At 44.2% G+C, this 26,358-nt stretch overlaps 1 protein-coding gene and 1 long non-coding RNA gene across 2 annotated transcripts in view; one reads left to right on the forward strand and one right to left on the reverse strand.

Moving 5' to 3' along the window:
- The window catches only part of LOC127042904 (uncharacterized), a 347,285-nt gene that overhangs the window by 240,825 nt on the left and 80,102 nt on the right, over positions 1 to 26,358 (reverse strand). The window lies entirely within an intron of this gene.
- Positions 1 to 26,358, forward strand: part of SLC2A13 (solute carrier family 2 member 13) — a 366,744-nt gene that overhangs the window by 212,648 nt on the left and 127,738 nt on the right. Inside the window, exon 5 of the mRNA XM_050936208.1 lies at positions 22,507 to 22,670. Within this exon, the coding sequence (XP_050792165.1) occupies positions 22,507 to 22,670 (164 nt within the window). The remainder of the gene's footprint in view (positions 1 to 22,506; positions 22,671 to 26,358) is intronic.

The raw sequence follows: 26,358 nt of genomic DNA on the forward strand, positions 1-26,358 counted from the left end.
CTGTATTGTAGTTTAAATGAATTAATACTCAGAGTTCTGTATTAATACGCCTGGTAAGGAATCTATGTGTCAAAAATATTTTCTGAATCTTTTTTGTTGTTTGTATTGTTACAGACATACTTGCTGACAGGTATTATGAAATAAATAACCAAAAATAATTGAAACTGGTGTGATTATAACATGTTATTTTGACAAATAAAATATGCAGAATTTTGAGCAATTTTAAAATATTGTGCATAGAATTTTTAAATTTTTTTTGCAGAATTTTTAATTTTTTGGCACACAGTTCCACCAGGAGTAAAATATGATGCAAGGAAAGGTTAAAAGAATTGGTTATATTTCATCTTGAGAAAAGAAGACTGAAGGGGGACTTGATAGAGTCTTCAAATATATTAAGGGCTGTTGTAGAAGATAGTGAGCAATTGTTTTCCATGTCCACTGAACATAAGACAAGAAGCAATGGGCTTAATCAGCAGCATGAGAGCTTTAAGTTACATATTAAGAAAAACTCTCTAACTATAAGGGTAGTTAAGCTCTGGAATATGTTATCAAGGGAGGTTGTGGAATCCCCATCACTGGAGATAGTTAAGGACACATTAAACAAGCACGTGCCAGGATGGTCTAGGTAAATAGGCGCCGACTCCGTGGGTGCTCTGAGGCTGGAACACCCATGGGGAAAAATTAGCAGGTGCTCCGCCTCCACCAGCAGCCAAGCTCACTCTGCCTCCACTCCCTCCTCGCCTCCTTCTCCGAGTGTGCCACGTCCCCGCTCCTCCCCATCCCTGCACTTCCCGCCCACCACCAACAGTTGTTTGGCGGTGCTTAGGACTTTCTGGGAGGGAGGGAGAGGAGAGGGGATGCAGCGCACTCAGGGGAGGAGGCAGAGAAGAGGCAGGGCAGGGACGGAGACTTGGTGGAAGGGGTGGAATGGGGATGGGACAAGGGTGGTGCGGGACAGGAAGAGGTGGACCAGGGAAGGGGGGGGTCGAGCACCCACCGGGCAGAGGGGAAGTCAGCGCCTATGCCTAGGTATGCTCAGTCCTGCCTCAGCACAGGGAGCTGAACTAGATATCTTGCAAGGTTCTTTCTGACTCTACATTTCTGTGATTATCTTGCATTTGCACAAGGTGCCAAATTAAGGTTGTACAAGCAGCCTAACTTTTTAGGGCCTGGCTTTGTAACCTTAGCATTCTTTTAACATAGTTTTTTTGCATGCAATATAAAATGTATATTACATACAATGCAGCTTCATTACATGGGTACAGTATGTATTGAAGCTGGAGTCACTGCAGCCTAGTTCTTTGCTGAATAAATTGGCAGAAATTATGCTAAATCATCTCCTTTGTAAAACACTTTGAGATCTACTGATGAAAACTACTGTATAAGAGCTAGGTAATATATTATTAAGTGAGAATTACAAAAATAGACTAATTTATAGAAGAGAAGAAGAAAAAATTGAGATTTGCATCATGCTAAGACTCATGGCAGTGGGTAATAAATGGTCAAACCCAACTGCTTATAATCTGAAAATGTCATCTCATTCCTTTTGTCATGACTGTGTTGACCCCTGGTGCTTTCATTTAATTCCAAATGCTGCTGCTTGATCTTTATAATCATTCTTTCATGTCTTGCTCTGGGTGAACACATTTCTTTAATTGGTTTAACTTTAGGATTCTTTGGCTAAATATTGAGGGACGTCATCAACTTGAAATCCTGTTGGGTTTTTTTAAGAGTTAAAAATGATTTAAGGCGCTACACTTGATTCTAAGCCCCCCTGACCATTTTATTTCACAATCACATTTTCCTACCTTTAAAAAAAAAAATCCTTTTCTCCCCTTTTGCTATGTAAAAGACTCGCACAAATGGGAGAAAATGTCTGAGCCTGTAAGGGAAATTGACTATATCCAAAGAGCTTTCCAGTGCACACAGTAAACAAATGGAAAATCAAGAAGTAATTTTTTCTCTGATCTTTCAGTTGATAGTAATAATGGATGTTGTTTGCAACAAAGGTTAAAACTATCAGAGAGGTATGATTTTGTCCCTTTAAATTGTGGAAATTGGCATACTTTAAGGATTGATAAGGGTCTTAAAAATATTTCAAGGCAGTTTGTGCATCCTCTTTCTGGATTTGTTTAATAGTGACATTTGTCTGTTTGAATAATAATGCATTCCCTCTCCCTCCATATTTTCTTAACAAAGTTAAGTGGTGATCATTTAGAGTTTTTGCAAATGACTTTGTTCTTATTTTTCCAGTATCTACAGTATATCCTAGATATAGATAATTAAAATTGAAATTTTGTCATCGTTATTTTTAGTAAAAGTCATGAGTAATAACCAAAAATTCACAGAAGCCCAATCCCTGCCACCAGGGGTGGGGGGTGTAGAATGTTCAAATGCTGTGGTTCTCAAACTTTAGCAACCTGAGGACCCCCATTTTGATTTAAAAAATTTTGGGGACCCCCAAGCACCCCTACCCAGCCCCAGGCCCTGCCCCCATTCCACCCCTTCCACCAAGACCCCACTCTGCCCCACCTCTTTCCAACCCCCTCTCACTCCATCCCCCCTCTCTCCATCGCTCGCTCTCCCCCACCCTCACTCACTTTCACCAGTCTGGGGCAGAGTGTTTGGGTGCGGGAAGGGGTGTGGGGTACGGGCTCTGAGAGGGAGTTTGGGTGCACGGTGCGGGCTCTGGGTTGGGGTGCGGGAAGGGGATGAGGGGTGCAGGCTCCAGCCAGGTGGCACTTACCTTGGGCGGCTCCTGAAAGCGACTGGCACATCTCTGACAACAGCTCCTAGGCGGGAGGACCGGGGGTTGCTGCACATTGCCCCTGCCCACAGGCAACACCCCTGCAGTTCCCATTGGCCACAGTTCCTGGCCCTCTGCTCCTCCCTAGGAGCCACAGAGGCGTGCTGGCTTATTCCAGGAATGGCGTAGTGCTAGGACAGGCAAGGAGTCTGCTTTAGCCCCACTGCGCTGCCATACTTTTAGGCCTAAAATTTCCCAGTTTGGCTTCAGTAGCATCCGGGAGACAGAGGGAGGGGGAGGAGTTGATGATTAAGGCCCATGGATCCCCTGGAGTACCCTTGGAGACCCCCAGAGGTCTGCAGAGTCCATGTAATCTGGTGAGAGCAGTTATGTAGCCTTTCGCATGCTACAATAAGCCCTGATCCTGCAACTTATTGCACAAGAGAGGGCTCTTGTGCCCATATACAGCCCCACTGAAGTCAATAAATTGCAGGGTCAGAACCTTAAAAAGGTTAACTGTGTCTTTGTGTTAAATTGACTGGAATGGAACATGTGTATTCTCTAGTCCATCTCAATTTGCCATGGGGGAATGCATTTTAAGTACAGGTTATACTAGTTTACAGATGGGCGTGAGAATATCTTGTATTATCTACATGGTGTGTAGGATACTTGCTTTGTCCTTTATATTACCCTATGTTCATTTATTTAGGGAGCTAGAAAGCCAGAGAACTACAGGGTCTTGTTTGTGTCCAACAGATGGAATAAAGAAGCCCCTTTATATTATTATCATTGAGATGTGGCTCATTTCTGCCACGAGGAATATCACAGGCATACATAAAACTGCTTACTAATAATCGATACAGGCAAGTATTAAGTGTCTTTTGGGAGGCAACAATGGAGATGACAAAATGTTCCCTTTTGTTCTGATGAAATGACTATCTGGGATTTACTCAGTCATGCCGAATAATAAAATATGACAAATTATGTTTTAGATGAGCCATAAAATCATATTCACCAAGAAAGTCTCTCTGTAGATACATTTATTTTATATTCTCTGGTGCAACAAGTATTGTACCTGTTTGACACATTTAAAAATCATGAAAATATATATCAGGATCTGAAAATATGTTTCCTAGTATTCATGGTAGATACTCGATTGCTTTCCTGTTTTTACAGTCCACTACATAGTCTGATATTTGGTGCTGAGTCACAGATATAAGGTACTACTTAAAACTTAGGGAGGGGTTAAGATGGTGATTTTAGGAGCTGAAAAATGCAACCAAATAATAACTATAGAATTGTAGGTAGCAAGGTACATTTTAGAATTTGAATTGGAGAGAGATGTAAATGCTAAAGAGGAAAGCAATCAAGTAATGTGATCTCCAGAGAGGATGTCTGCATAATAGTCTGGAAATGAGGCCTCATGATAAGAGGGAAACACAATAGAGATGCATATGAGGAATGCACTGATAGAGTGGGAGGAAGTTGGACAAGATTAGATTAAACTAATATATCTGGATTTTGGCCTGGGGGTTACCCATGACTCTGACCGAGGTGGAAATCCAGAGAATTAATTTAGTTGTTCAGGTGCATTAAGTATTTTTGAACAGTAGCTCCTACATCAGTTTAATGGATATTAGTCTGATATGAAGTTCTATTAATTAAATGGAGAGTATAGAATATTTATTTTCCCCTCTTTCAGTGAGTATCATATGGCTGGACCATGCTGCCATTGTGATCCAAAAGTCTAATCCAAATGTGGATGAACTGTAATTTTACAGTGGTTGAAGTAGTTATAATAAATAGAAAATGTTCATCATGTACAGAAAGAAAGACTTAAATCTTTAATGGAGAGAATAGAGTTTATGTGATGCCTAGCAGGTTTACAACACCTTCTGATATGGAAACAAACAAGGATCTGAAGCATTTATCCACTACACAGTGAAACACAAGAGGGAAAATTATATTTTTTTAGGGGAGTTAGAGGCTGCTGCAAACCTATTAGATAAACTAATGCTGTAATCTGTAAACTGGTGCTGAGGCAGAATAATGAAAAGGTAGTTTCACAGGTTGTATGTCCAGGTTTGTTACACATACTAATGTTAAAAGAGAATATGAAGTTAGGTGTTCTTTCAGTAGCCTTCCTTTTTGTATCTTCATCAAGTTGAGTTAGTGGAAGTTCAGAATCGGAAAAGCTTTTCCTGGTAAAAGCAGATTTAACACCCCCGCATCCTATTAAAAAGCAAACTTTGCTCAGTTACCACACAATAGCTGAGCAATTGTTCTTCTTGTTCCTAATGTGTATTACAGTGGTGCCTAGAGATCCCAATCAACATGAGGGCCCAGCTGTACATAACAATATTAAATAAGAGATAAGATAGACACAGGGGCCGAGAGAGGTTAACCAAATTTTGACCAAGGTCACAAGACGTCAGTAGCAGAGCTGGAATAAGAATTTAGGTCTCTTAATCACCAGTCTAATGCCTTATCCACTGTAATACAATCTTTTCTAAGTGGACACTGCAGTGTCTTAGATATTAGTGGGATATGCATGATATGTAGGTAGAAATATGAACCCCTTTATCCCAACACACCACTTTAGCTGGGCATAGGGTTCACGTGTCCAGAGGATTGCTGCATTGCCATTGCACCGAAACCCTTTGTTCACACAAATACAGCCCAGGAGCAGCTTCTCCCTGCTAGCTCTGTAGTCCCTTACACCCATGCTTGGCTCCCTTTCCCAGGTCCTACACTGCTCCTCAGTCAGCATGCACAACTGCAGCTTCTGTCCTCTTTGGCTCCTTCCTAACTACTCCAGTGTCTCTAGGGTGACCAGGTGTCCAGTTTTTGACTGGAACACCCAGTCAAAAAGGGAATCCGGTGGCTTCAGTCAGCACTGCTGACCGGGCCATTGACTGTCCAGTTGGCAGCGCTGCACAGAGGGGCTGGCAGGCTCCCTGCTAGCCTCCATGCCCCATGGCTCCTGAGAAGCACCTGGCATGTCCCCCCTCCAGCTCCTACATGAAAGGGCAGGCACACGGTGCCCCCATCCCAAGTGCCACCCCTGCAGCTCCCATTGGCTGGGAACCGCGGCCAATGAGAGCTGCGTGGGCAACACCCACGGACAGGGCAGTGCACAGAGCCGCTTGGCTGCACCTTCGTGTAGGAGCTGGAGGGGGGACATGCTGCTGCTTCCGGGAGCTGCTTGAGGTAAGTGCCGCCCGCAGCCTGCACCCCTGAGCCTCCCACTGTGTCCCAACCCCTATCCCTTCCCTGATCCCCCTCCTACCCTCTGAAGCCCTCAATCCCAGCCCAGAGCACTCTCCTGCACCCAAACCCCTCATCCCCATCCCCATCCCAGAGCCCACACCCCCAGACAGAGTCCTCACCCACCACACACACCCCAACCCCCTGCCTCAGCCCAGAGCCCCCTTTCGCACCCTGAACCCCTAATTTCTGGCCCCACTCCAGAACCTACACCCCAGCCCATAGCCCGTACCTCCTCCCACATGGCAACCCCCTGTCTCAGTACAGAACCCCCTCCCATACTCCGAACCCCTCAGCTCCACCACCCAGCCCAGAGCTCCCTACTGCATCCCAAACCCTCATCCCTGGCCCCACCACAAAGTCTGTACCTCCCAGCTGAAGGTCTCACCCCCTCCTGTACCCTCACTCCCTTAGCCAGCCTGGTGAAAGTGAGTGAGTGAGTGAGTGTGGAGAAAGCAAGTGACAGGGGGTGTGTGTGGAGTAACCGGGCGGAGCCTCAAAGAAGGGGCGGGGCAGATCTTTGGAGAAGGGGCAGGAGGAGGGGCACAGGTGTTCGATTTTGTGCGAGTAGAAAGTTGGCAACCCTAAGTGTCTCCCTGTCCAGCTTTCATTCCCACTACTTCCGCCCCTTCATATGCAGCAGCTCCTTACATCCCCCTGCTGTCATAAGTTGACTGCTCCTGCTCAGTAACCCCAGCAGCAGTTTCCCAGCTCATGCTTATTTTCTCCATTCTCCTTCCTTTTTTCACATTTGTGCACTTTCAAAAATACAGGGATGAAGGAGTTAATGTGTTAAGACTGCAAATAAATGGCTAGAGAGGAAGGCATACACACCTGTGGTGCTAAATAAAAAGATTAATAAATATAGCACCATTTAAACGGTTTGAGTCTAATGTGGTAAAAAAAAGACATTATTTTACTTGAAAATCTCCCTCGGACTCTACTGCAGATGTGGCACTACCAGGACTCCTGGTAACCAGAAGGTCATATCTTAGAAGAGCTGTAGGTTCTTCGCCTCTCCTGTCTTCTCCCATACTTCCTGGGCAACAGTTTTATTTTTCTGGCAGTTTTATACCCACCTTTACTTTGTAATGCCGTTTGCTGCAATGTAATTATTCAGCCTGGCAACATTTAAAAGCTGCTTGATCTTTCCTCTCAAAAAAATGACATGCTAATATAATAAAACTCTTCATGTCTTGTATTTTTACATGTAAAAGCATATATTGAAACCCACTGAAGATAATTAGGAAGGCCTATTATATATCCTCATTTACATGTGTAGCTGAGAGTTGGGGAAAATAGGGAAACACGAAACATCTTAGAAAATTTTTAATGAATGTTTTTATGTATTTGGCTCTTGCTTGAATCAGTAAAATGAATGTGTGACAATCAGGGTCCAGACACCCTGAAGAGAGAACAGAATGTTTAAATCCCCAAAATGAACAATTAAACCTACTGAGGGAATTCTGTATTCTTGCCTATTAAATAAGGTCTTTTATGAAAGCTTGGAACATTTCAAACTTGATGATCATTCATTATGTGTTGTAATTTTACCTAATCTGACAGTAGGGAGGGACACCTCCTAAGATAGGTGTTTACATGAAACCAACTCCAAGTAACCATCTACTGTCCAGCCCAGGAAAAGACAATGATGGGCCATTAGAGTTAATGGGAAGACATTCAGGCAATCACGTTTAAGAGGGAATTTCCTCCATTCTGAATGACTATGGCTTTGTCTACCTTAGTACTTCTGTGGGTAAAACTTTTGTCGGTCAGGAGGGTAAAAAAAAACACACTCCTGTCCAACAAAAGTTTAATGGACAAAGTTACCCGTGTGGACATCAACATAGCTACTACTGCTTATTGGGGGTGGTTTAATTATGCTGACAGGAGAGCTCTCTGCCACTGGCATAAAGCTGCTACACAGGAGACCTTACAAGAGCACAACTGCAGTGGTACAGCTGTGCTGCTGTAAGGTCTGTAGTGTAGACATAGCCTATGAGTCACCATGCCAGGAGGTGGAGGGGTGAGGGCAAACAGAAAGGAAAAAGAAAAATGCTTTTTAAAAGGAGGCTTGAATCTGAGATTTTTGTCCAGAAACTGAGGTACAGCCTTCAGGCGGGAAGCTGTCCATGAATGTGGAATCCCTCCTATAGTTAGGGGGTATGCTGGGAAGCTGTTCAAAGACACAATAGGTAAACTTGCATTAGAAAAGAGATTTTATCTAATATGGAATTGTAAAGCCTGAGGTTGTGCCTTAATGTTTATTTTCAGTGTAACTTGTGTTTCCCCTACTATTTCGTCTTTGAATCTGTGGTTTCTCTATTAAATACACGTTTTGTTTGTTTTTCTCTTAAGCAGGTCTCTGTTTTGCAAACTATGGAGTCTATGTGCCAAAGAGAACTGATGACTGAGGGGCTGGTTTCATACCTTTAGGGTACATGAACCAATGGGAAACAGTCCAAGTGTCTGGTAGCTAAGATCTTGGGGTAGATTGATTTGGGGAGACTCAGCACTGGAAGGGCTGTTCGTGTCACCCTGCCAGGAGTAACTAGGCTGGTGGAAGCCAGGGTGAGACTTATATGTGTGGGCTGCTTCTGGTGTCAGGGATCTGAGCCATAAGCGCACAGCCCCAAGAGTCACAGTGCAGGTGGTGATAGGACCCCTTACTGGTCTGGGTGATCCCCAAAACATCCCAGAGAGACAGGTGTGTTTACAGCCCGTTATTCCTGGTTCACACTCCTGGGTGGGGCAATCTTATTTTGTTCATGTTCTGGAGGTTTCTTTCCTTCCACACCTTGACAAGTAATCGGATATTCTTTTATGTGTGCTTTTACTGAAATGTAACATCACGTTCCAGGTAACCATCTTCTCCCCAGGAATTGTTCTACTAAATGCCCAAACTCAAGGAGTGGCACGCAGTACCTAAATACCGTGGCTATAACTTAGCCACTTCTTTCTCTGATCTTGTGACCACACAACACCACCTAAACACCTCCTCTTGCTTCCAGTATTTACCCATGTACCTTGCGTTTGTACACCTACACTGTTGTGCATTAATATTCCTTTTCTTACTCTTCATGTTTTGTTTTATGCTTTGCAGCAGACATTGTTCTTGTTGAGATTGTGCCCCCGGGGTGCCGCCAGGATGTAGGAGTATTTGGCCAATCCATCAGTGGAGCTTTCTGTAAGCCTGGGTGCGTTTTGGAGATAGTAAATAAATCAGTTCTTTGGGTGGGATGAATCTCAGTGCAGACCTGGTGTGGATGGGTAGTCCCATCCCCATGGAGGCCCTCTTTTGGAAGTTGTCAGACCCATTGTAAGTAGGATTTGGGAATGAGTTCTTGTTTTTTGTTTTTTAAGAAAATCAATTTGGGGGCCTAGGAAAGATGAGAAAATACCTTAATATATCTTCTTGAATATTAGAGACCTGTCTTGATAGTAATTTTTTATTAGGTAATAAGAATTTAAGCCTCTTTTTTTTTCTTTTATAGATAATTTACTATTAGTTTAGTTATACTAGTGTAGAAACGAATAAAACACAGCAAGTGGATCCCATTGATGCTCACACAGGAGTTTCAGAGGCAGAGTGCATGAATCTGTTGATATATCTTCCCTACTGTGGATTTTTCTTTAGTATTTAATAATTCATTTGTTTGTTTTTCAATGCTCTGATCGCAATATCACAATGATGCAGGCTGAGTCAACTCAGTTAGTGGGGCTACCCTTAAAGAAAAATTGAGTTCTCCCTTGACCCACTTATCCAGGCATGGAGCTGTTTTATTGCAGGTGAGGGGGTAGTTTACTTGAGTAATGTGCGGGCATCCAGTATTTTTTTTAACCCAAACTGTAGCAAGGATAATTTTAAAATGCTGAGGAAGATGCTTTTGTTTTAAGAACAGCTATACATTATTTTTTACCAATACTGCAAATTATGTCTTCTCCCTAAAATGGCTAACATCATTACACACAGAATTTGTAAGAATGACCTTGTTCTGCAGAATAGATTGGAGCGGTGCATCATAAAGGATGCGGGCAAGTGGAATTAGGAAGCTGAGAATCTGGCAGCTGTCATGATTTTTTATTGAAAGATACAGAACCTGAAATATTAGGGTTTTTTGTCTACTGGTTAAATGGACTAAGCAAGAAAGTCTAATGCATTACAAATTGTCTGGGGACCTGGTTGTAAATGAGGATTTTCCTTTCCTTACAGCAGGATGTCATTTTGAACAATGTCAACTCTGTAGAGGAAAGAGATTAAATGTATTGTTTTATTAGAAGCTTAACTCTCTCTCGATATATATTTGTGTATGGATATCAGGTACTTCATTATATGAGGATTGCTTTAAAATAACGTGTATATAAAACTGCTTGTGTTTATAGAATTAGCAATGTGCCATTTGACTTTGCAGATTATGATGTATTAAAGGCCAGCTTTCTTCAAGTTCAGGAGGCACATCTTCAAAAATCATGTCTTCTTCTTCAAGTGATTGCTCATATCCATTCCAGTTAGGTGTGTGCGCCGCGCGTGCACATTCGTCGGAAAACTTTTACCCTAGCAACTCAGTGGGCCGGCAGGTCGCCCCCTAGAGTGGCGCCATCATGGCGCTTGATATATACCCCTGCCGGCCCACCCGCTCCTCAGTTCCTTCTTACCGCCCGTGTCGGTCGTTGGAACAGTGGAGCGCGGCTTAGCTGACCTCCACTTCCCCTAGCTACTCGTAGTTCTCGTATATAGTTATGCAGTTATAATCCTTTTATATATATATTTATATAGTTATACGTTTTTTCTTTGCTAACATAGTTAGTTTAGTAATTGTTAGCGGGGTTCAGGAAGTAGCCCCTTCCATGAACCCGGTGCCGGAGCCCATGCACGGCTCACCGGGTTTTAAAATGGGCTCGGCCTGCCAGAAGCCGATGCCGAAGGGAGATCCACACGACTCCTGTTTGAAGTGCCTCAGGGAATCACACTTGACAGCTAAGTGCCCCATTTGCAAGGCTTTTAAGCCGAGAACAAAAAGGAGCATGACTTTCACTTACCCCTCCACCTTTGGCGCCGAGCGATGATCAAGCGGCTGGCAGAAGCACCTCCTCGGCACCGGACCCCGCCGGTACTGCCAAGGCCTTTCGGCACCGGCCGTCGCCGGCACCGAAGTCGACTCGGCACCGCTCCCTTCCTCCGAGGTCGAGAGAGCCTACAATTCCTGCTGGTGCCTGACGGCTCCCCGGCACGCGCCGTGGTAGAGCTTACTGCTCCTGCTGCTTCCGTGCCAACTGCACCGCAGCCAGAGAGCTCGTCTAAGTCGGATCGCCCGGCACCGACACCTGCTGAGGCACCGACGACGTCGGCACCGTCGATCCAGGTCCCACAAGGGCCGTAGAATCCGGTGCCTGACGGCTCCCCGGCACGCGCCGTGGTTGAGCTACTGCTCCTGCTGCTTCCGTGCCAACGGCACCGCAGCCAGAGAGCTCGTCTAAGTCGGATCGCCCGGCACCGACACCTGCTGCGGCACCGACGACGTCGGCACCGTCGATCCCGGTCCCACAAGGGCCGTGGAATCCGGTGCCTGACGGCTCCCCGGCACGCGCCGTGGTTGAGCTACTGCTCCTGCTGCTTCCGTGCCAACGGCACCGCAGCCAGAGAGCTCATCTAACTCGGATCACCCGGCACCGACGCCTACCGAAGCTCTGACGACCTCGGTACCGTCGATCCGGGTCCCACGAGGGCCGTCGAATCCGGTGCCTGACAGCTCCCCAGTATGCACTGTGGTTGAGCCTGCTGTTCCCTCCACGCTGGAGACATTACCAACGGCGAGGGATCTCATTGCCATGACAGAGTCGATGCTGCCTGACCCCGGCACCGCCGGTGCGGGTAATACAGTCTCTTCATGTGACCGTCCTCTGTCAGCACAGCAGAGCGGCACCGTTCATGATCACGGTCCCGCAGACACTCCAGATCCTGTCGGCACGCCCGACACCACTTGCAGTCCCGGTGCTGTTTTCCTCATTGGTACTGGTCGCACTCGCTGCACCGGTCGGTATCCCGTTCGCCGACCCGCTATCGGCACCGTTCCGACTCCCGGCACCACGACAGGTACCTTGACTCCTGTAGCCTCTCCCCGAGCCTCGAGATCTCGGTCGACCTCTAGGCACCATTCTGGTTGCGGGTCTGGATCTCGTTCCAGGTACCGGTACGCCTCCCGGTGCCGGTTCCCGGTGCCGAGTTGGGCAAGGTCCGATAGAGTCAGAGACTCTGCCTGTGCCTTCTTTTAGTACCTCCATGGCCATCCGGACACGCATCCGTGTCATCCCACATGCACAGATCTTATGCTCAGGACCACGATTCTGATACGATGGCAAGCGGGCACCAGCCCCGAAACCGAAAGAGGCTTGGCGAATAAACCTGTTTGGCCGCCAGGTGTACTCTGCAGAGGCCCTGCAGCTCTGGGTAGCAAAGCAACAAGCCTTGCTTAGCTGCGATAATTATAGCACCTGGGTGAAGGTAGTTTAGTTTATGGAGTTTCTCCCTCAAAACTCCCGCCAAGAGTTCGCTGCCGTCTTGGAGGACCAGGGAAAAAAGGTACCCAGAGCGTCCCTCCAGGCCTCGTTGGACGCAGCAGACTCTGCAGCCAGGACTCAGGCCTTTGGTGTCGCCATGAGGTGCATCTCATGGCTTCAGGTTTCAAACCTCCGGCCGGAGCTGCAGTATGCCATTCAGGATTTACCCTTTGTTGGTAAAGGCCTTTCGCGGCAAAGACAGCCCCAGGCTGCCAAGCCTGATGGACAATAGGGTCCTAATGTGCTCTCTCAGCATGCATATGCCAGCGACCAAACGCAGGCCTTTGTGTCCCCAGCCGCCATACTCTGTGCCTAGCCAGAGACAGGACTTTGGCAAACGGCGAGGCCAAAGTGGTCGCAGACGAACGTCAGGACCCCTAAAGAGCCAAGGTCAAGGTCCCTCGCAATTACCACTGGGACCAAAGACGAACCGTCCAAGGTGCGCCTGAGGGCGGTGTACCAGTCACAGGCCGGGATCCCAATCCCGCTTTCTCCTGGCGTGGCCCCAGTTAATTTCAGATCGCTGGATCCTGCGCACGGTGGAGCATAGGTACCACCTCTAATTTGTTCCAGCCCTGTCCCCCCTTCAGGGACCCCTCTCACGAGCAATTCCTCGTACAAGAGGTGCAGACGCCGATGGACGAAAGGGGCAAGGGGTTTTACTCCCGTTATGCCCTAGTCCCCCACTCGAACGCAGGTCTCAGACCTTCCTAGTCCTGCACGGACTCAACCGGTTTAGGATAAGGTTGAAGTTCCGCACGGTATCCCTGGGAACCATTATTCCATCCTTGCCTCCTGGGGGCTACTATGCCGCCCTGGATATGAAGGACGCGTACTTTCGCAACGCCATCTTCGCTCCGCACAGGAGATACCTCTGCTTTCTAGCCAACTGTCAGTACTTCTGGTTTACGGCCATAGTCGCCGCCTACCTTCGCTGATGTCGGATATGCGTTTTTCCGTATCTGGACGATTCGCTTATCCGAGGAGACTCTGAGACACAAACCACTCAGCGCGTGGGCATCGTCACGGTCTTATTCACAGGTCAAGGCCTGATGATTACTATAGAGCAATCCACTCTGGTTCCCACGCAGAGGTTGGACTTCCTAGGAGCTATCCTGGTCTCCTACCTAGCCGGAGCCTGCTTATCACAACTGCGGTTTTAGGCGATGGCAACAATCATCTGAGGTCTGCAGGCTTTCCCAACGACCTCGGCTCGTACTTGTCTCAGTCTCCTGGGTCCATGGTTGCCCGCAAGTTTGTAACCAAACATGCCAAGCTCCGCCTCCATCCTCTCCAAGTCCGGCTCACCTCGGCGTACCACCCGGACAGGGAGCCAATGGTCATGGTAGTCACCGTTCCCTCGAACACCTTAGGCTCCCTAGAGTGGTGGCTAACTCCCTCCCTGGTGTGGGTAGGGATGCGGTTTCATCCGCCCCAGCCCTCACTGCCCCTGACGACGGACGCGTCATCTCTCTGCTCAAGTGCTCATGGTCACCTCCGAGCTTAAGGCCTTTGGTCTTCTCGGGAGCTGGCATTCCACATCAATGCCCCAAAAATGAGAGTAGTCCACCTGGCGTGCCAGGGGTTCCAGCGGCAGCTGCGAGGCCGTTGTATCTTGGTGTTTACAGCCAACACAGCGGCCATGTGCTTCATAAATATCCAGAGAGGGACATGGTTCTCCCCCCTTTTGTCAGGAGGCCATCCATTTCCGGGACTTTTGCATGGCCCACTCGATGGAGCTGGTGACGTCCTTTCTCCCAGGCGTTCGGAACGTCTTGGCGCTTTGACTCAGCAGGTCTTTCCTGTCTTACGAGTGATCACTCTGCCCCATGTGAGGCGTTCTGCTTTCCAGAAGCGGAGATGTTTCCTCACATAGACCTGTTCGCTCACCGAGAGAGCAGAAAATGCCAGATGTTCTGCTCCTTCCAAGGTCTCTCCTCGGGATCGATCTTGGACGCATTCCTGATGCCGTGGAAAGGCCAACTCCATTATGCCTTCCCACTGTTCCCACTGGTTCATTAGGTCCTGCTCAAACTCCGCAGGGGCAGAGCGCGCATCATCATGATCACTCCAGAGTGGTCCAGGCAGCACTGATATACCACGTTGCTCGGCCTGTCAATAACAGACCCAATTACCCTGCCACCCCACCCAGACCTCATCACTCAGGGCAACGACAGGCTTCGTCACTCGGACCTGCAGCCTCTTCGCCTCACGGTGTGGCTGCTGCGTAACTGAGCCGGGGTGACAGGAAGCCTTCCACCTGGTCAACGTACCGGGCCAGGTGGAAGCGTTTCTTCTACAGCTGCAATACGCTCGATCTTGCTCCTGCTGAGGTCTCGATCCCCTCTATTTGGCCTGCCTCTGGCCTTCAGCGGCAGGACCTGGCGGTATCATCGCTGAGGATACACTCAGCAGCCATCTCTACCTTCCAGCCAGGCTAAGATGGACGTTCCGTGTTCTCACGCTCTATGGGTTCGAGATCCCTCAAGGGCTTGGAGAGCTTGCACCCTCGGGTGCGCCGCCCAGCCCCAACCTGGGACCTCAACCTAGTTTTAACCAGACTTATGTCTCCCCCAGTCGAGCCGTTCACGACTGGCCCTCTGATATACCTGTCTTGGACGACAACTTTCCTCGTAGCTGTTACATCGGCCAGACGGGTCTCCGAGCTCAGAGCTCTTACGGGGGTTCCGCCGTACACTAGGTTTCACAAAGACAAGGTGCAGTTATGACCGCACCCGGCTTTCCTCCCGAAGGTGGTTTCGGCCTTTCATGTTACCCACAGCTCAACGCAATGGGCACAACCATTGCACTCCTTGGACATCTGTGGAGTGCTCGCATTTATATTGCGCTGCCAGAACCATTTCGTAAGGTGCCCCAGCTCTGTCACGGTAGCGGGCCAAAGGGAGGGCTTGCTTGTTTTCCTCTCAGAGGATCTCATCTTGGGTGATGGCGGACTTCCGCACTTGTTATGATTTGGCTCATATTTCCCCAAGCCACATCATCGTACAGTCTACCAGGGCTCAGGCTTCATCTGCCGCCTTGCTGGCTCGTGTTCCTACCCATGAGATCTGTCGCGCAGCTCCATTGGTCCTCAGTCCATACCTTTGCTTCGCAGTATGCCCTGGTTCAACAGTCAAGAGATGCTGTAGCCTCTGGCTCAGCAGTTTTCATTCTGCCACATTTCACTCCGACCCCACCGCCTACGTAAGGCTTGGGATTCACCTAACTGGAATGGATATGAGCAATCACTCGAAGAAGAAAAGACGGTTACTCACCTTTGTAACTGTTGTTCTTCGAGATGTGTTGCTCATATCCATTCCACACCCGCCCTGCTTCCCCACTGTCGGAGTAGCCGGCAAGAAGGAACTGAGGAGCGGGTGGGCCGGCAGGGGTATATATCAAGCGCCATGATGGCGCCACTCTAGGGGGCGACCTGCCAGCCCACTGAGTTGCTAGGGTAAAAGTTTTCCGACGAATGTGCACGCGCGGCGCACACACCTAACTGGAATGGATATGAGCAACACATCTCGAAGAACAACAGTTACAAAGGTGAGTAACCGTCTTTTATTTAAGATACCTTAATATGTGTAAGAGTGCATAACTTTACATAATCGTATAATTGTCTTTCTGCGTTCATCTGCTTTCAACCATATTACATGTGTTTCAAAGACTGTCCTTTGTCATTTGCTTTAGAATATTTAAAAACATTCTAGAACCACAAAAACTTTTAAAGACTGTGCCCTATACATTGATTTTTATGTCCTTTATAATATTGGGTGCAAGTTCAGTGTTGTCTGTAATACACAATATGAAGACTTGACCTTTGTGGACCTAATGGGTTTTCCCCCTCTTCAGGAAGAATTTAAAATGGGCTGTCATCACCTATTGCTTGTAACATTTAATAAGCAGTTAGAGCTGCACAGGTGGACAATAGAGAAATAATTAAGTATGGACTCAAGTGCTAAATTCAGTCAGTTCTTATTTCTCATAGCCTGATTCCAACAGATACTTACCCTGGGATTTTTAGTCCATTATGTTGCCATGCCATATTAGGGCTGGGTCAAATCCAAAACTTCTATACTAATTAGGCTTCCACACACCAATGTCTGAACTTCGGTGGCTTGTGGTTTGGTTTTGCAAAACTAGGGCTGTCAAGCGATTAAAAAAATGAATCGTGATTAATCGTGCTGTTATACAATAATAGAATGCCATTTCTTTAAATATTTTTCAAAGTTTTCTAAACTTTCAAATATATTGATTTCAGTTACAACACAGAATAATACAGTGTACAGTACTCATTTTATATTTATTTTTTACTACAATTATTTGCACTGTTTTTGGTATTTTTCAGTTCACCTAGTATAAGTACTTCGTGCAATCTCTTTATCATGAAAGTTGAACTTACAAAGGTAGAATTATGTACAAAAAAAACCTACATTCAAAAATAAAACAATGTAAAACTTTAGAGCCTATAAGTCCAATCAGTCCTACTTCTTGTTCAGCCAGTCGCTCAGACAGACAAGTTTGTTTACATTTGCAGAAGATAATGCTGCCTGCTTCATGTTTACAATGTCACCTGTTGTAGCCAGCTTTGCAAGATATTTACATGCAAGATGCACTAAAGATTCATGTCTCTTGATGCTTCAGCCACCATTCCAGAGGACATGTGTCCATGCTGATGATGAGTTCTGCTTGATAACAGTCCAAAGCAGTGCAGACTGATGCATGTTCATTTTCACCATCTGAGTCAGATGCCACCAGCAGAAGATTGATTTTCTTTTTTGGTGCTTTGGGTTCTGTAGTTTCCACATCAGAGTGTTGCTCATTTAAGACGTCTGAAAGCATGCCCCACACCTTGTCCCTCTCAGATTTTGGAAGATACTTCAGATTCTTAAATCTTGGGTCAAGTGCTGTAGCTTTCTTTAGAAATTTCACATCGGTATCTCCTTTGCATTTTGTTAGATTTGCAGTGAAAGTGTTCTCAAAATGAACATGTGCTGGGTCATCATCTGAGACTGCTATACCATGAAATATATGGCAGAATATGTGTAAAACGGGGCAGGAGACATATTCAGTCACAAATTTAATTAATGTATTTTTTTTTTAACAAGCATCATAAGCATGGAAGCATGTCTTCTGGAACAATGGTCGAAGCATGAAGAGGCATATGAATCTTTAGCGCATCTGGCATGTAAATATCTTGTAATGCCAGCAACAACAGTGCCATGCAAACACCTGTTCTCACTTTCAGGTGACATTGTAATTAAGAAGTGGGCAGCATTATCTCCTGCCAATGTAAACAAACTGGTTTCTCTCAGTGATTGGCTGAACAACAAGTAGCACTAAGTGGACTTGTAGGCTCTAAAGTTTTGCATTGTTTTGTTTTTGAGTGCAGTTATGTAACAAAGAAAACTATATTTGTAAGTTGCACTTTCATGATAAAGAGATTGCACTACAGTACTTGTATGAGGTGAATTGAAAAATACTATTTCTTTTGTTTGTCATTTTTACAGTGCAAGTATTTGTAATAAAAAATAATATAAAGTGAGCACTGTACACTTTGTATTCTGTGCTGTAATTGAAATAGATATATTTGAAAATGTAGAAAGACATCAAAAATATTTAATAAATTTCAGTTGGTATTCTATTGTTTAACAGTATGCTTAATTGTGATTACTTTTTTTAATCGTGATTAATTTTTTTTTGAGTTAAATGCATAGGTTAACTGCGATTAATCAAAGTCCTGTGCAAAACACAAACTGCCTTGGTTTGCTCACCACAGAAATGAGATGAAATAGAAACCTTTGATCCAAACTCTGTACCCAACCTCTGAGACTTCGGTGGTTCAGATAAGTGCTTAAAATCTAGTGAAGACAGATGAAACAAGGGGGTGCAACAAGCAGCTGGAAGGAACGTGGAGAGTGGATAAAGGGAACAGTCATGAGAATGTGTTTGTATAGGCCATGTATGTGCACATCAACATGGTTGCAAGCTGATTATTATTCTTTTAAAATAATGAAACAGAAAATGAGTATCAGAAGTCTGTACGTAATTGTTAACAGCTGGCAATTTCCTGTAGACATCATAGTAAAATTGAACCTTAAGGAGGGACTTGAAGGAGAAAAGAGTAGAGGCTTTTATTTACTACTTCATGGGTTGAAATTCTGGTCCCAGTGAAATCAATGCGAGTTTTATCTTAGGCCTGGTCTACAATGGTGGAGGAGGGGGGGGAATCGATCTAAGTTATGCAACTTCAGCTACGTGAATAATGTAGCTGAAGTCGACGTACTGAGATCGACTTACCGTAGTGTCTTCACCACGGTGAGTTGACTGCTGCCATTCCCCCGTTGACTCCACCTGCGCCTCTCAAAGATGGATTTCAGGAGTCAACGGGAGAGCGCTCAGGGTCAATTTATCGTGTCTAGTCTAGACACGATAAATTGAACCCCACTGGATCGACTGCTGCCCGCCGATCCGGCGGGTAGTGTAGACGTACCCATAGACTTCAATAGGCCAGGATTTCACCTTTGGGGTCCATTTCCTTTGTACAGAAGAAAACATGAAGATGGTTTTAGGAGACTAGACAAATGAATAAGGGAGGCAAAGCACCATTGGATGAGCAGGCAGCAGTAAGAGCAATGCAGTAAGTTACAAGAGTGGGTAAGTAAAGAGAAGCTAAGTCGGAGTGGCCAACCTGTGGCTCAAGAGCCACATGTGGCTGTTCAGATGTTAATATGCAGCTCCCTTTATAGGCACCGACTCTGGGACTGGAACTACAGATGCCAACTTTCCAGTGTGCCGGGGGGTGCTCACTGCTCAACCCCTGGTTCTGCCACAGGCCCTGCTCCCACTCCACCCCTTCCTGACCGCCTCCCCAGAGCCTGCTGTGTCCTCGCTCACACACACCCACACCCGCTCCAAGGCTCCTGCGTGTCACAAAACAGCTGATCGGGAGGTGCAGGGAGGGAGTGGGAGACTCTGAGCGGTGGGGTTGCCTGCCGGTAGGTGAGAGGCGCTGGGAGCAGGATGAGGAGCTGATGGGGGGCTGCTGACATATTACTGTGGCTCTTTGGCAATGTACATTGTTAAATTCTGGCTTCTTCTCAGGCTCAGGTTGGCCACCCTTGGGCTAAGGGAAGGGCTGTAAAGATGAGGAGCCAGATGCTTGTGTTGAGGTAATGGGGAAGGGCAGCCACTGTAGGTACTCAAAGGGCCTAAATGTTTCATATCTTAATTTCATGTGAGCATGCTATAATTTCATTTATAAAGAAAATCTATACTACTGCAAGGTACATTTGCACTGAATGCTTAGCCATAGATTGTTTGCTGGAAATAAGAACTCTTTGCTGTCCTAAACATAAAATAACAGAACCACCAAATTTCAGAGGCTGGAAGGCTGGGGGCATTAAAGTAATGAGGTGGCATTTAATGCAAACTACAAAGGTGAACTTTGACATTTTGTTTGGCAATTGCTGTGTCAAAACCTGAAGAGTGGTTATGTATTTGAAGGAGTTTTTGAATGACTGAATAATCAATTCTTCAGTCAGTGCAGGATAACAAAAGAAAATGAAGATGGAAGAGTTAGTGCAAAATAAACTGCATATTTTGTTGAAATATTAAACAGCTCACTAAAACTTTAAAAACAAGCATACAAGACATGCATTTAATTAAACTTGAGCAAAAATGTTTATGGCTTCCTTATTTTTTAAATTGTGCCTCTCTTAATTGACACCTCTAATTGTTATGTTTCCTGGACAAATGTTGATTTTTTTTCTGAAAAAGAAATAGAAATTATACCAGCTTACTGTGGTATCTCTTAAGGTTCTACAGGAACTTTTTTTTTGAAAGAAGATTGCTTTTTTAAATACAAACAAGCATTAAAATAAGATAGAGAACAGGGATCAGGAACCTAGACTCACTATAAATAAATAAATAAATAGTTGGCGCTTAGGGATACTGGTGTGACCTCACCCTGCAGCCCCCAGAGAAGGAATTGGGTGGACTAAATGGACAGTGCCCCTCTCTATCTGAAGCCTAGCAAGGGAGGTATGTGGATCCCACTAGAATTTAAAATGAAAAGTAAGGGAGAGGAGGCTCTACTGGACCTGGGCAGCTTTAGATACAGTACCAGGCACTTAGGAGGATTTCCACTTCTGAGCCATGGAAGCAGAAACTGACTTTTCCTTTCTAGATTTAGCTAATATTCAGAAAGGGAATCTAGCACCTGCCCTCCAGATTCGAACACCTCAAAATTCAGGAGTGCTCAAGCTCAATTTGGACAGCTGTTACTTCATTTCTCCCAAATCAAATATACTGATCCACTGTAATTTGCTGTAGAAAAAATGGATAAAATTGAGCAAGAAATGCTTCCCAGTGGTTATTAGGACTGGAATTGCTGTTTTCAACAGCCATTGCTTTTTGGTTGGTTGGTTTTTTCCTCAGTTGTTTAAAAGAAAGACAGTGATATTGCATTGGCAAATTCCCCATAGAAACAAAGAGTGGAACAAAAGAATAATAAAGGCACCTCAACTTTTCCTCATTTATGGAGGACAGTCATATAATATGCGTCCAGATATCCTCCAATCACACAAGCTGAAAATTGTTCCACTTTACTGCAGTTCTGTAACCATATGGAAACCAATCCTGTCTGTATTCTGTGCACATACAAAATTCCTGCTGAATGACCTGCCCTGGGAGCAAGTCACCAGTGACCCAGGGCTGGGGCAGAAGGAGACTGCAGGTGGGGGAGGGGGGCGAAGAGCCCAGGGCTGGGGCAACAGGGAGTACGGGTGGAGGAGGCAGAGCCCAGGGCTGGGGTGGCAGGGAGTGGAGGGGGCACTGGTGGAGGGAAAGGGAGGTGCCCAGAGCTGGTGCAGCACAGGGGGTGCGTGAGCCCAGGCCTGAGGTGCCAAGGGGGGCGGAGGGAGGGAGCCAAATTTTTTTTGCTTGGGGCTGCAAAAAACCTAGAGCCAGCCCTGCTCTTGGTTATCTCTCATCCTTCAAATATTTAAATATTGAAAAAGAGCTAAATTCCAAACACTCAGTACTCTCCCATTACAAAATTAGAACTGGAATTACAACTGGCAAATGCAATTTAAACACATACTCCAAAATCAATTATTAGCTTTTGTTCGTCAGTTTTCAATAATAATTTTACCCAAAGTGTTTGAGACATTTAAAATAAATGAGATAAACAGGGCAAAGCTTAAGTGAAGTTTGGATAATGGGGAGTTTTGGTTAAATAGAGCTGTGATGTGTTTCTTCTGAGTTTTTCATTGACTTTTCCTCTTTCAATGCCAACACACTATCCTCCCTTTTCCCATGCACAAAAATGCTGTTTATCACAAGGGTCAAGGACCAGTGATCCTACAAGTTAATGTAATGATTGATCTTCTTTTCTTCCCCCTTGTGAATTGTGATACATTGTTTTCCTTGTCAGTGAGCAAGCAGCTGGAGTTTTTGTTTTGTGTTTTTTTGCTGCTGAAAAACTTCTTCCCATGAAATGGCACTGAATGTATTTGTGTGGCTCTATTTAAAGCACTTTGAAAGGTTATGAAATCTCTCAGCAGCGTGTTCTCTCCTTGAGGATAAAGACCATTCTCCACTTCACTTTAGCTAAAACGTGTTTAACTTTTTAACACTGAGGGTGATTAACCATTCGAACAAACTACCAAAGGAAGTAGTGGATTTTCCATCTCTTGGAAGACTTTAAATCAAGACTTGGAAGCCTTTCTAGAAGCTATGCATTAGCCAAACACAAGCTACTAGGCTCAGTACAGGGGTAACTGGGTGGAATTCTGTGGCCTGTCATACGGGAGGTCAGACTAGATGATCTAATGGTCCCTTCTGGCCTTAAACTGTATGATGGAATCTGTGATCTAAGCAAAGGTCAAATCAGTGGTGGTACTTATATTTGTTTCTTGTTCATTTTGCAGGTACTACAGTGCAACCATTTTGCAGATGTCGGGGGTTCAAGATGACAGTCGTGCAATCTGGCTGGCTGCAGTGACAGCATTTACAAACTTCCTTTTCACACTAGTGGGAGTCTGGCTTGTTGAAAAAGTGGGCCGCCGGAAACTTACGCTTGGTAGCCTAACAGGTGAGAGATTACTTGGGGAATACTGTTAGATTCTAATGAAAGTGAACAAAAAGAAAATAAGGCTCTGGATTCTTCTTTCATCAACATGATCTTCTAAAGAAATGTAAAATAAACAACTGACTCTTTATTTTGCCTACACACACACACACTTTTAAATACATTAATCTGAAGTACACAGGAGCCTTTAAGAATGAAAACAATGTGCAGCGAGGCGCTAAGAGTGAAAGCAATTTTTAAATTTATCATAAGGAGTATATTTGTTCAGCTGCAATTTCTGCATCAGGGCACAGTTGACAATAATAGGTATACCCCTTTAAGACTTTAATTTAGGAGTAATCAAATGTGCCTAACTTCACAGTTGGTTAGTTTTTAAATATATAATATGGCACATGTAATTTTTAGAAACTAAAGTGAATTTGTAACGTTTTGTCAGAAATTATTACGGAAAGCAAAAAAACGTATAGTTGCTGTGTTCTTTTAAAAAGAGAAGAATGCTGTTCCGTTCATTGCCCCTCCAAATATGAAATATTAAAAGCATTATAATTAATGGTTTAACATGAAGTGGCTAATCCAACATAGTCACATGAGAAACTAAAGTGTAAAATTCTGAATGCCTTATGAATTTTAGCCGTTAGCTAAGCATTCTTTTATAATGGCATTAACATCACACTTAAACTCAATCAAAACAGTCACTTCTAGGAAGGTGATATAGGCAGAACTAGTAGCACTGTCTATAGTTAACGTAAAATAAATAAAAAATAAATATATGGAGATATACCTATCTTACACAAATGGAAAGAACTCCAAAGGTCATACAGTCCAGCCCCCCCTTTATTCTTTGGACTGAGTTGCTGATAGCTTTCATGCTGTTGACCTTTGTTTAGATTTCCTAGCAGTTTAAAGCACACATCAAAATAATATGCACTTCATTGCTTGTGACTGAATCTAGATAAGGCCACTTGTTTAGTCCCCAAACCGTTTACCGTATATCACTCTTACAGCAATATATAATGTTGTGGGAATTTGTCAAGCTCTGTCATCTGATGCTATTTACTCAGTTGATAGTCATTCTTTTTCTGTGTGGTCTATCAAATATTATTATGGGGCATGAATAAAAGCAGAACAAAGCAGAATTGTATTACTTTATTGTTATTCCCCAAATACTTTAAGCCTATTTTTTGCAATAACGCAATACTAATCTTGTACTCCGTGTTAGGCATGGTGTATTTTTCAGTGTCTCGGTGCCAGAATTAAACTGACCTTTTTGGGTCCTGACCATCAGGCTTTAGTCCCTGCCTCTAGAATTTTTGGGCCCTTTGTGACCAGGCCCTCTGACTAATATATTCAAAGATCAATGATCTGAAAATGTTCATGCAAACATCTCTCACAAAGCAGTTTAGTAAAAGAGCAGATGGCCACTGTTGTAAAACCAGGAAGAATACTGTAAGGAGTGTTTGGTTTTATGGTACTTAGATGCAGAACAGAATTAGTATGTAAAGATGTCCTTTTCTAGGTCCCTTCTCTGTACTGGGTTGCCTTCTTTCAGTCATTTTAATTAGTGTTGTGTTTCTTTTAGTCATCTTCATACTCTGGCCTTTTAAAAAAGGAAAAATGAAATACTGACTCCCCTCAAGCTGAGACTGAGATCATATACCATCTCTAAATACTATTTAGAGCTTTTCATGTAGTGCTTGACTTTTAGGATTTGGTCAGGGGAGGCAGTGTTTTGTTTGTAAGTCACATATGCTATGATGATTTCATTCTTGCATATCTGTTATTATTGCATTTTAATTGTGCGGCATACAGAGCATCTTAGCAGGAGGGATGCTTAATAAATAAACATTAGGTCCTATGTTGCTCTTTAGATCCTCTGGTGGGCAGTGTTTCCAATAGTGGGTTTTGTTATGTTTGTGAGTGTACATTTTTCACTCTGCTACTTTGAACTGCCTCTCAAGGGAATTGGGAAATCTTGAACTCTAAACCTGGTTACAACTGGTGCTGCCTCTGTGGATAACCTCTCTGATGTCACCTATCAATATGTGAAATGAGGACAGTACTCACTGGTTGCATGAATATACGAAAGCTAAGTGCAAGGAAAATTTGAAAAGTGTGCACAAATGTGTGAAGTTATGAAAAGCACTGTATAAGTCATAAGTATTATTTTTAAACATTACATAGGTGTAACAGTACGCACATTAAGTACTGTCTTGCGGTAATTCCTTGACATTTGTTGGAATAGCTATGGTCTGTAATACCATTATTAATGGTTGGATAAAAAAAGTAGATTTACTCTAAATTCTTTTTCCTAAACTGATATGGGCTTTTTCCATTCTCTGCCAATGTTCTGTAAAGGAGTGTTTACCATTTGAAGCTTGACATCTTCACTAGTTTCAAAGAGCTGGCAACATTTAAAAAAAATCCTACCATGCTGATAGATCTCTGAAAAGTTATGAAAGTTACCATGGGCTGCTTTCTGCCAAAAAAGGGGAGAAGACAGCCAGAATTTTAACATGGTTGGCTACTGACTCCACTTAGTTTCCAACTCTTGCTATATCTTGATGCCAATTGTCTTTCTTTCCTTTGTTCTGTATCTTCAAAGGCTGTTCATTACATGTAAAATGTGGAGAGATTTTGAAGGGTGTAACATCTGTTTTAGTTTTTTTCTCAGGCTTTGGCAGTCTGAAGACACACTGTATTTGTACATATGACAACATTTTAGTTTATGTAATAGAGAGGACATTAAATCTCTTCAGAATACTTAGTTTTTTAGCCTCAATTAATGATATGCTGTATTGGTTTGTGTTAGACAAGGAAAACTTTCCACAGAATGAAATACTATATAATACCTATATGCCAAATCTGAATATTTTCCTTCTCCTTTGGACAAGGGGTTAAGGGATGAAAGAAGATGTTTCCATATTAGGTCAACCTCTCAAAAGATGAACAAAGCATATTTAGAATGAATATAAATGTGATGATCATTCCCCATGTGAAACATGTCTCATAATATTTGATGTTCTGGCTTATAGCATTTGGAAAGTACATTAAATCCAGGATGAAATCCAGCATGCCCAGAGGACTGTCGTCAATGTAAATAGTCATAGTAGCATCACAAAGCCAAATATAGAATAAATTTAAAATCCACATTTTTATTTTGAAGATGGCTTCATAATTTCTCCAGAGATTTAGGCTTCCTGATTTGGCTTAAGGTTTTGGCATCAGAAACAGATCTATCAACATAAGTAAACTGCCTGTGTGTGCTCAAAAAAACCACCCAATTAATGCACACACATTCATATTGGCAGCGGTGCTGGCAAATGCTAGTGCCCGGTATTATAATACTAGAATAATATAATTATTAATACAATACATCAAACAAACACTCTGCTACACAGGACATTAGGAGGAGCAGTAGAAGGGATAGTATTTTTCATATTTTGTAAATTGGGTTTCTCAAGAAACTTGTTTTTCCTTAAAAAACATAAGAACCATATTATGGTAGTTCTTTAAAGACTATCTGACTAATGTGTAAGCGAGGCACACACAAGTGTGTGTGAGTTTTTGAAAGTGCTCTTCTTCTTAGATACAATTACATTCTGCCTGCAATACCTTTGTTCCCCATGCCAACTGAACTGGGTAAAGTACTTTTCACTTAGAATCATGAACCATAGAATATCAGGGTTGGAAG

The sequence above is a fragment of the Gopherus flavomarginatus genome, chromosome 1 (genome assembly GCF_025201925.1).
Source record: "Gopherus flavomarginatus isolate rGopFla2 chromosome 1, rGopFla2.mat.asm, whole genome shotgun sequence".
NCBI classification, from domain to species: Eukaryota; Metazoa; Chordata; order Testudines; family Testudinidae; genus Gopherus; species Gopherus flavomarginatus.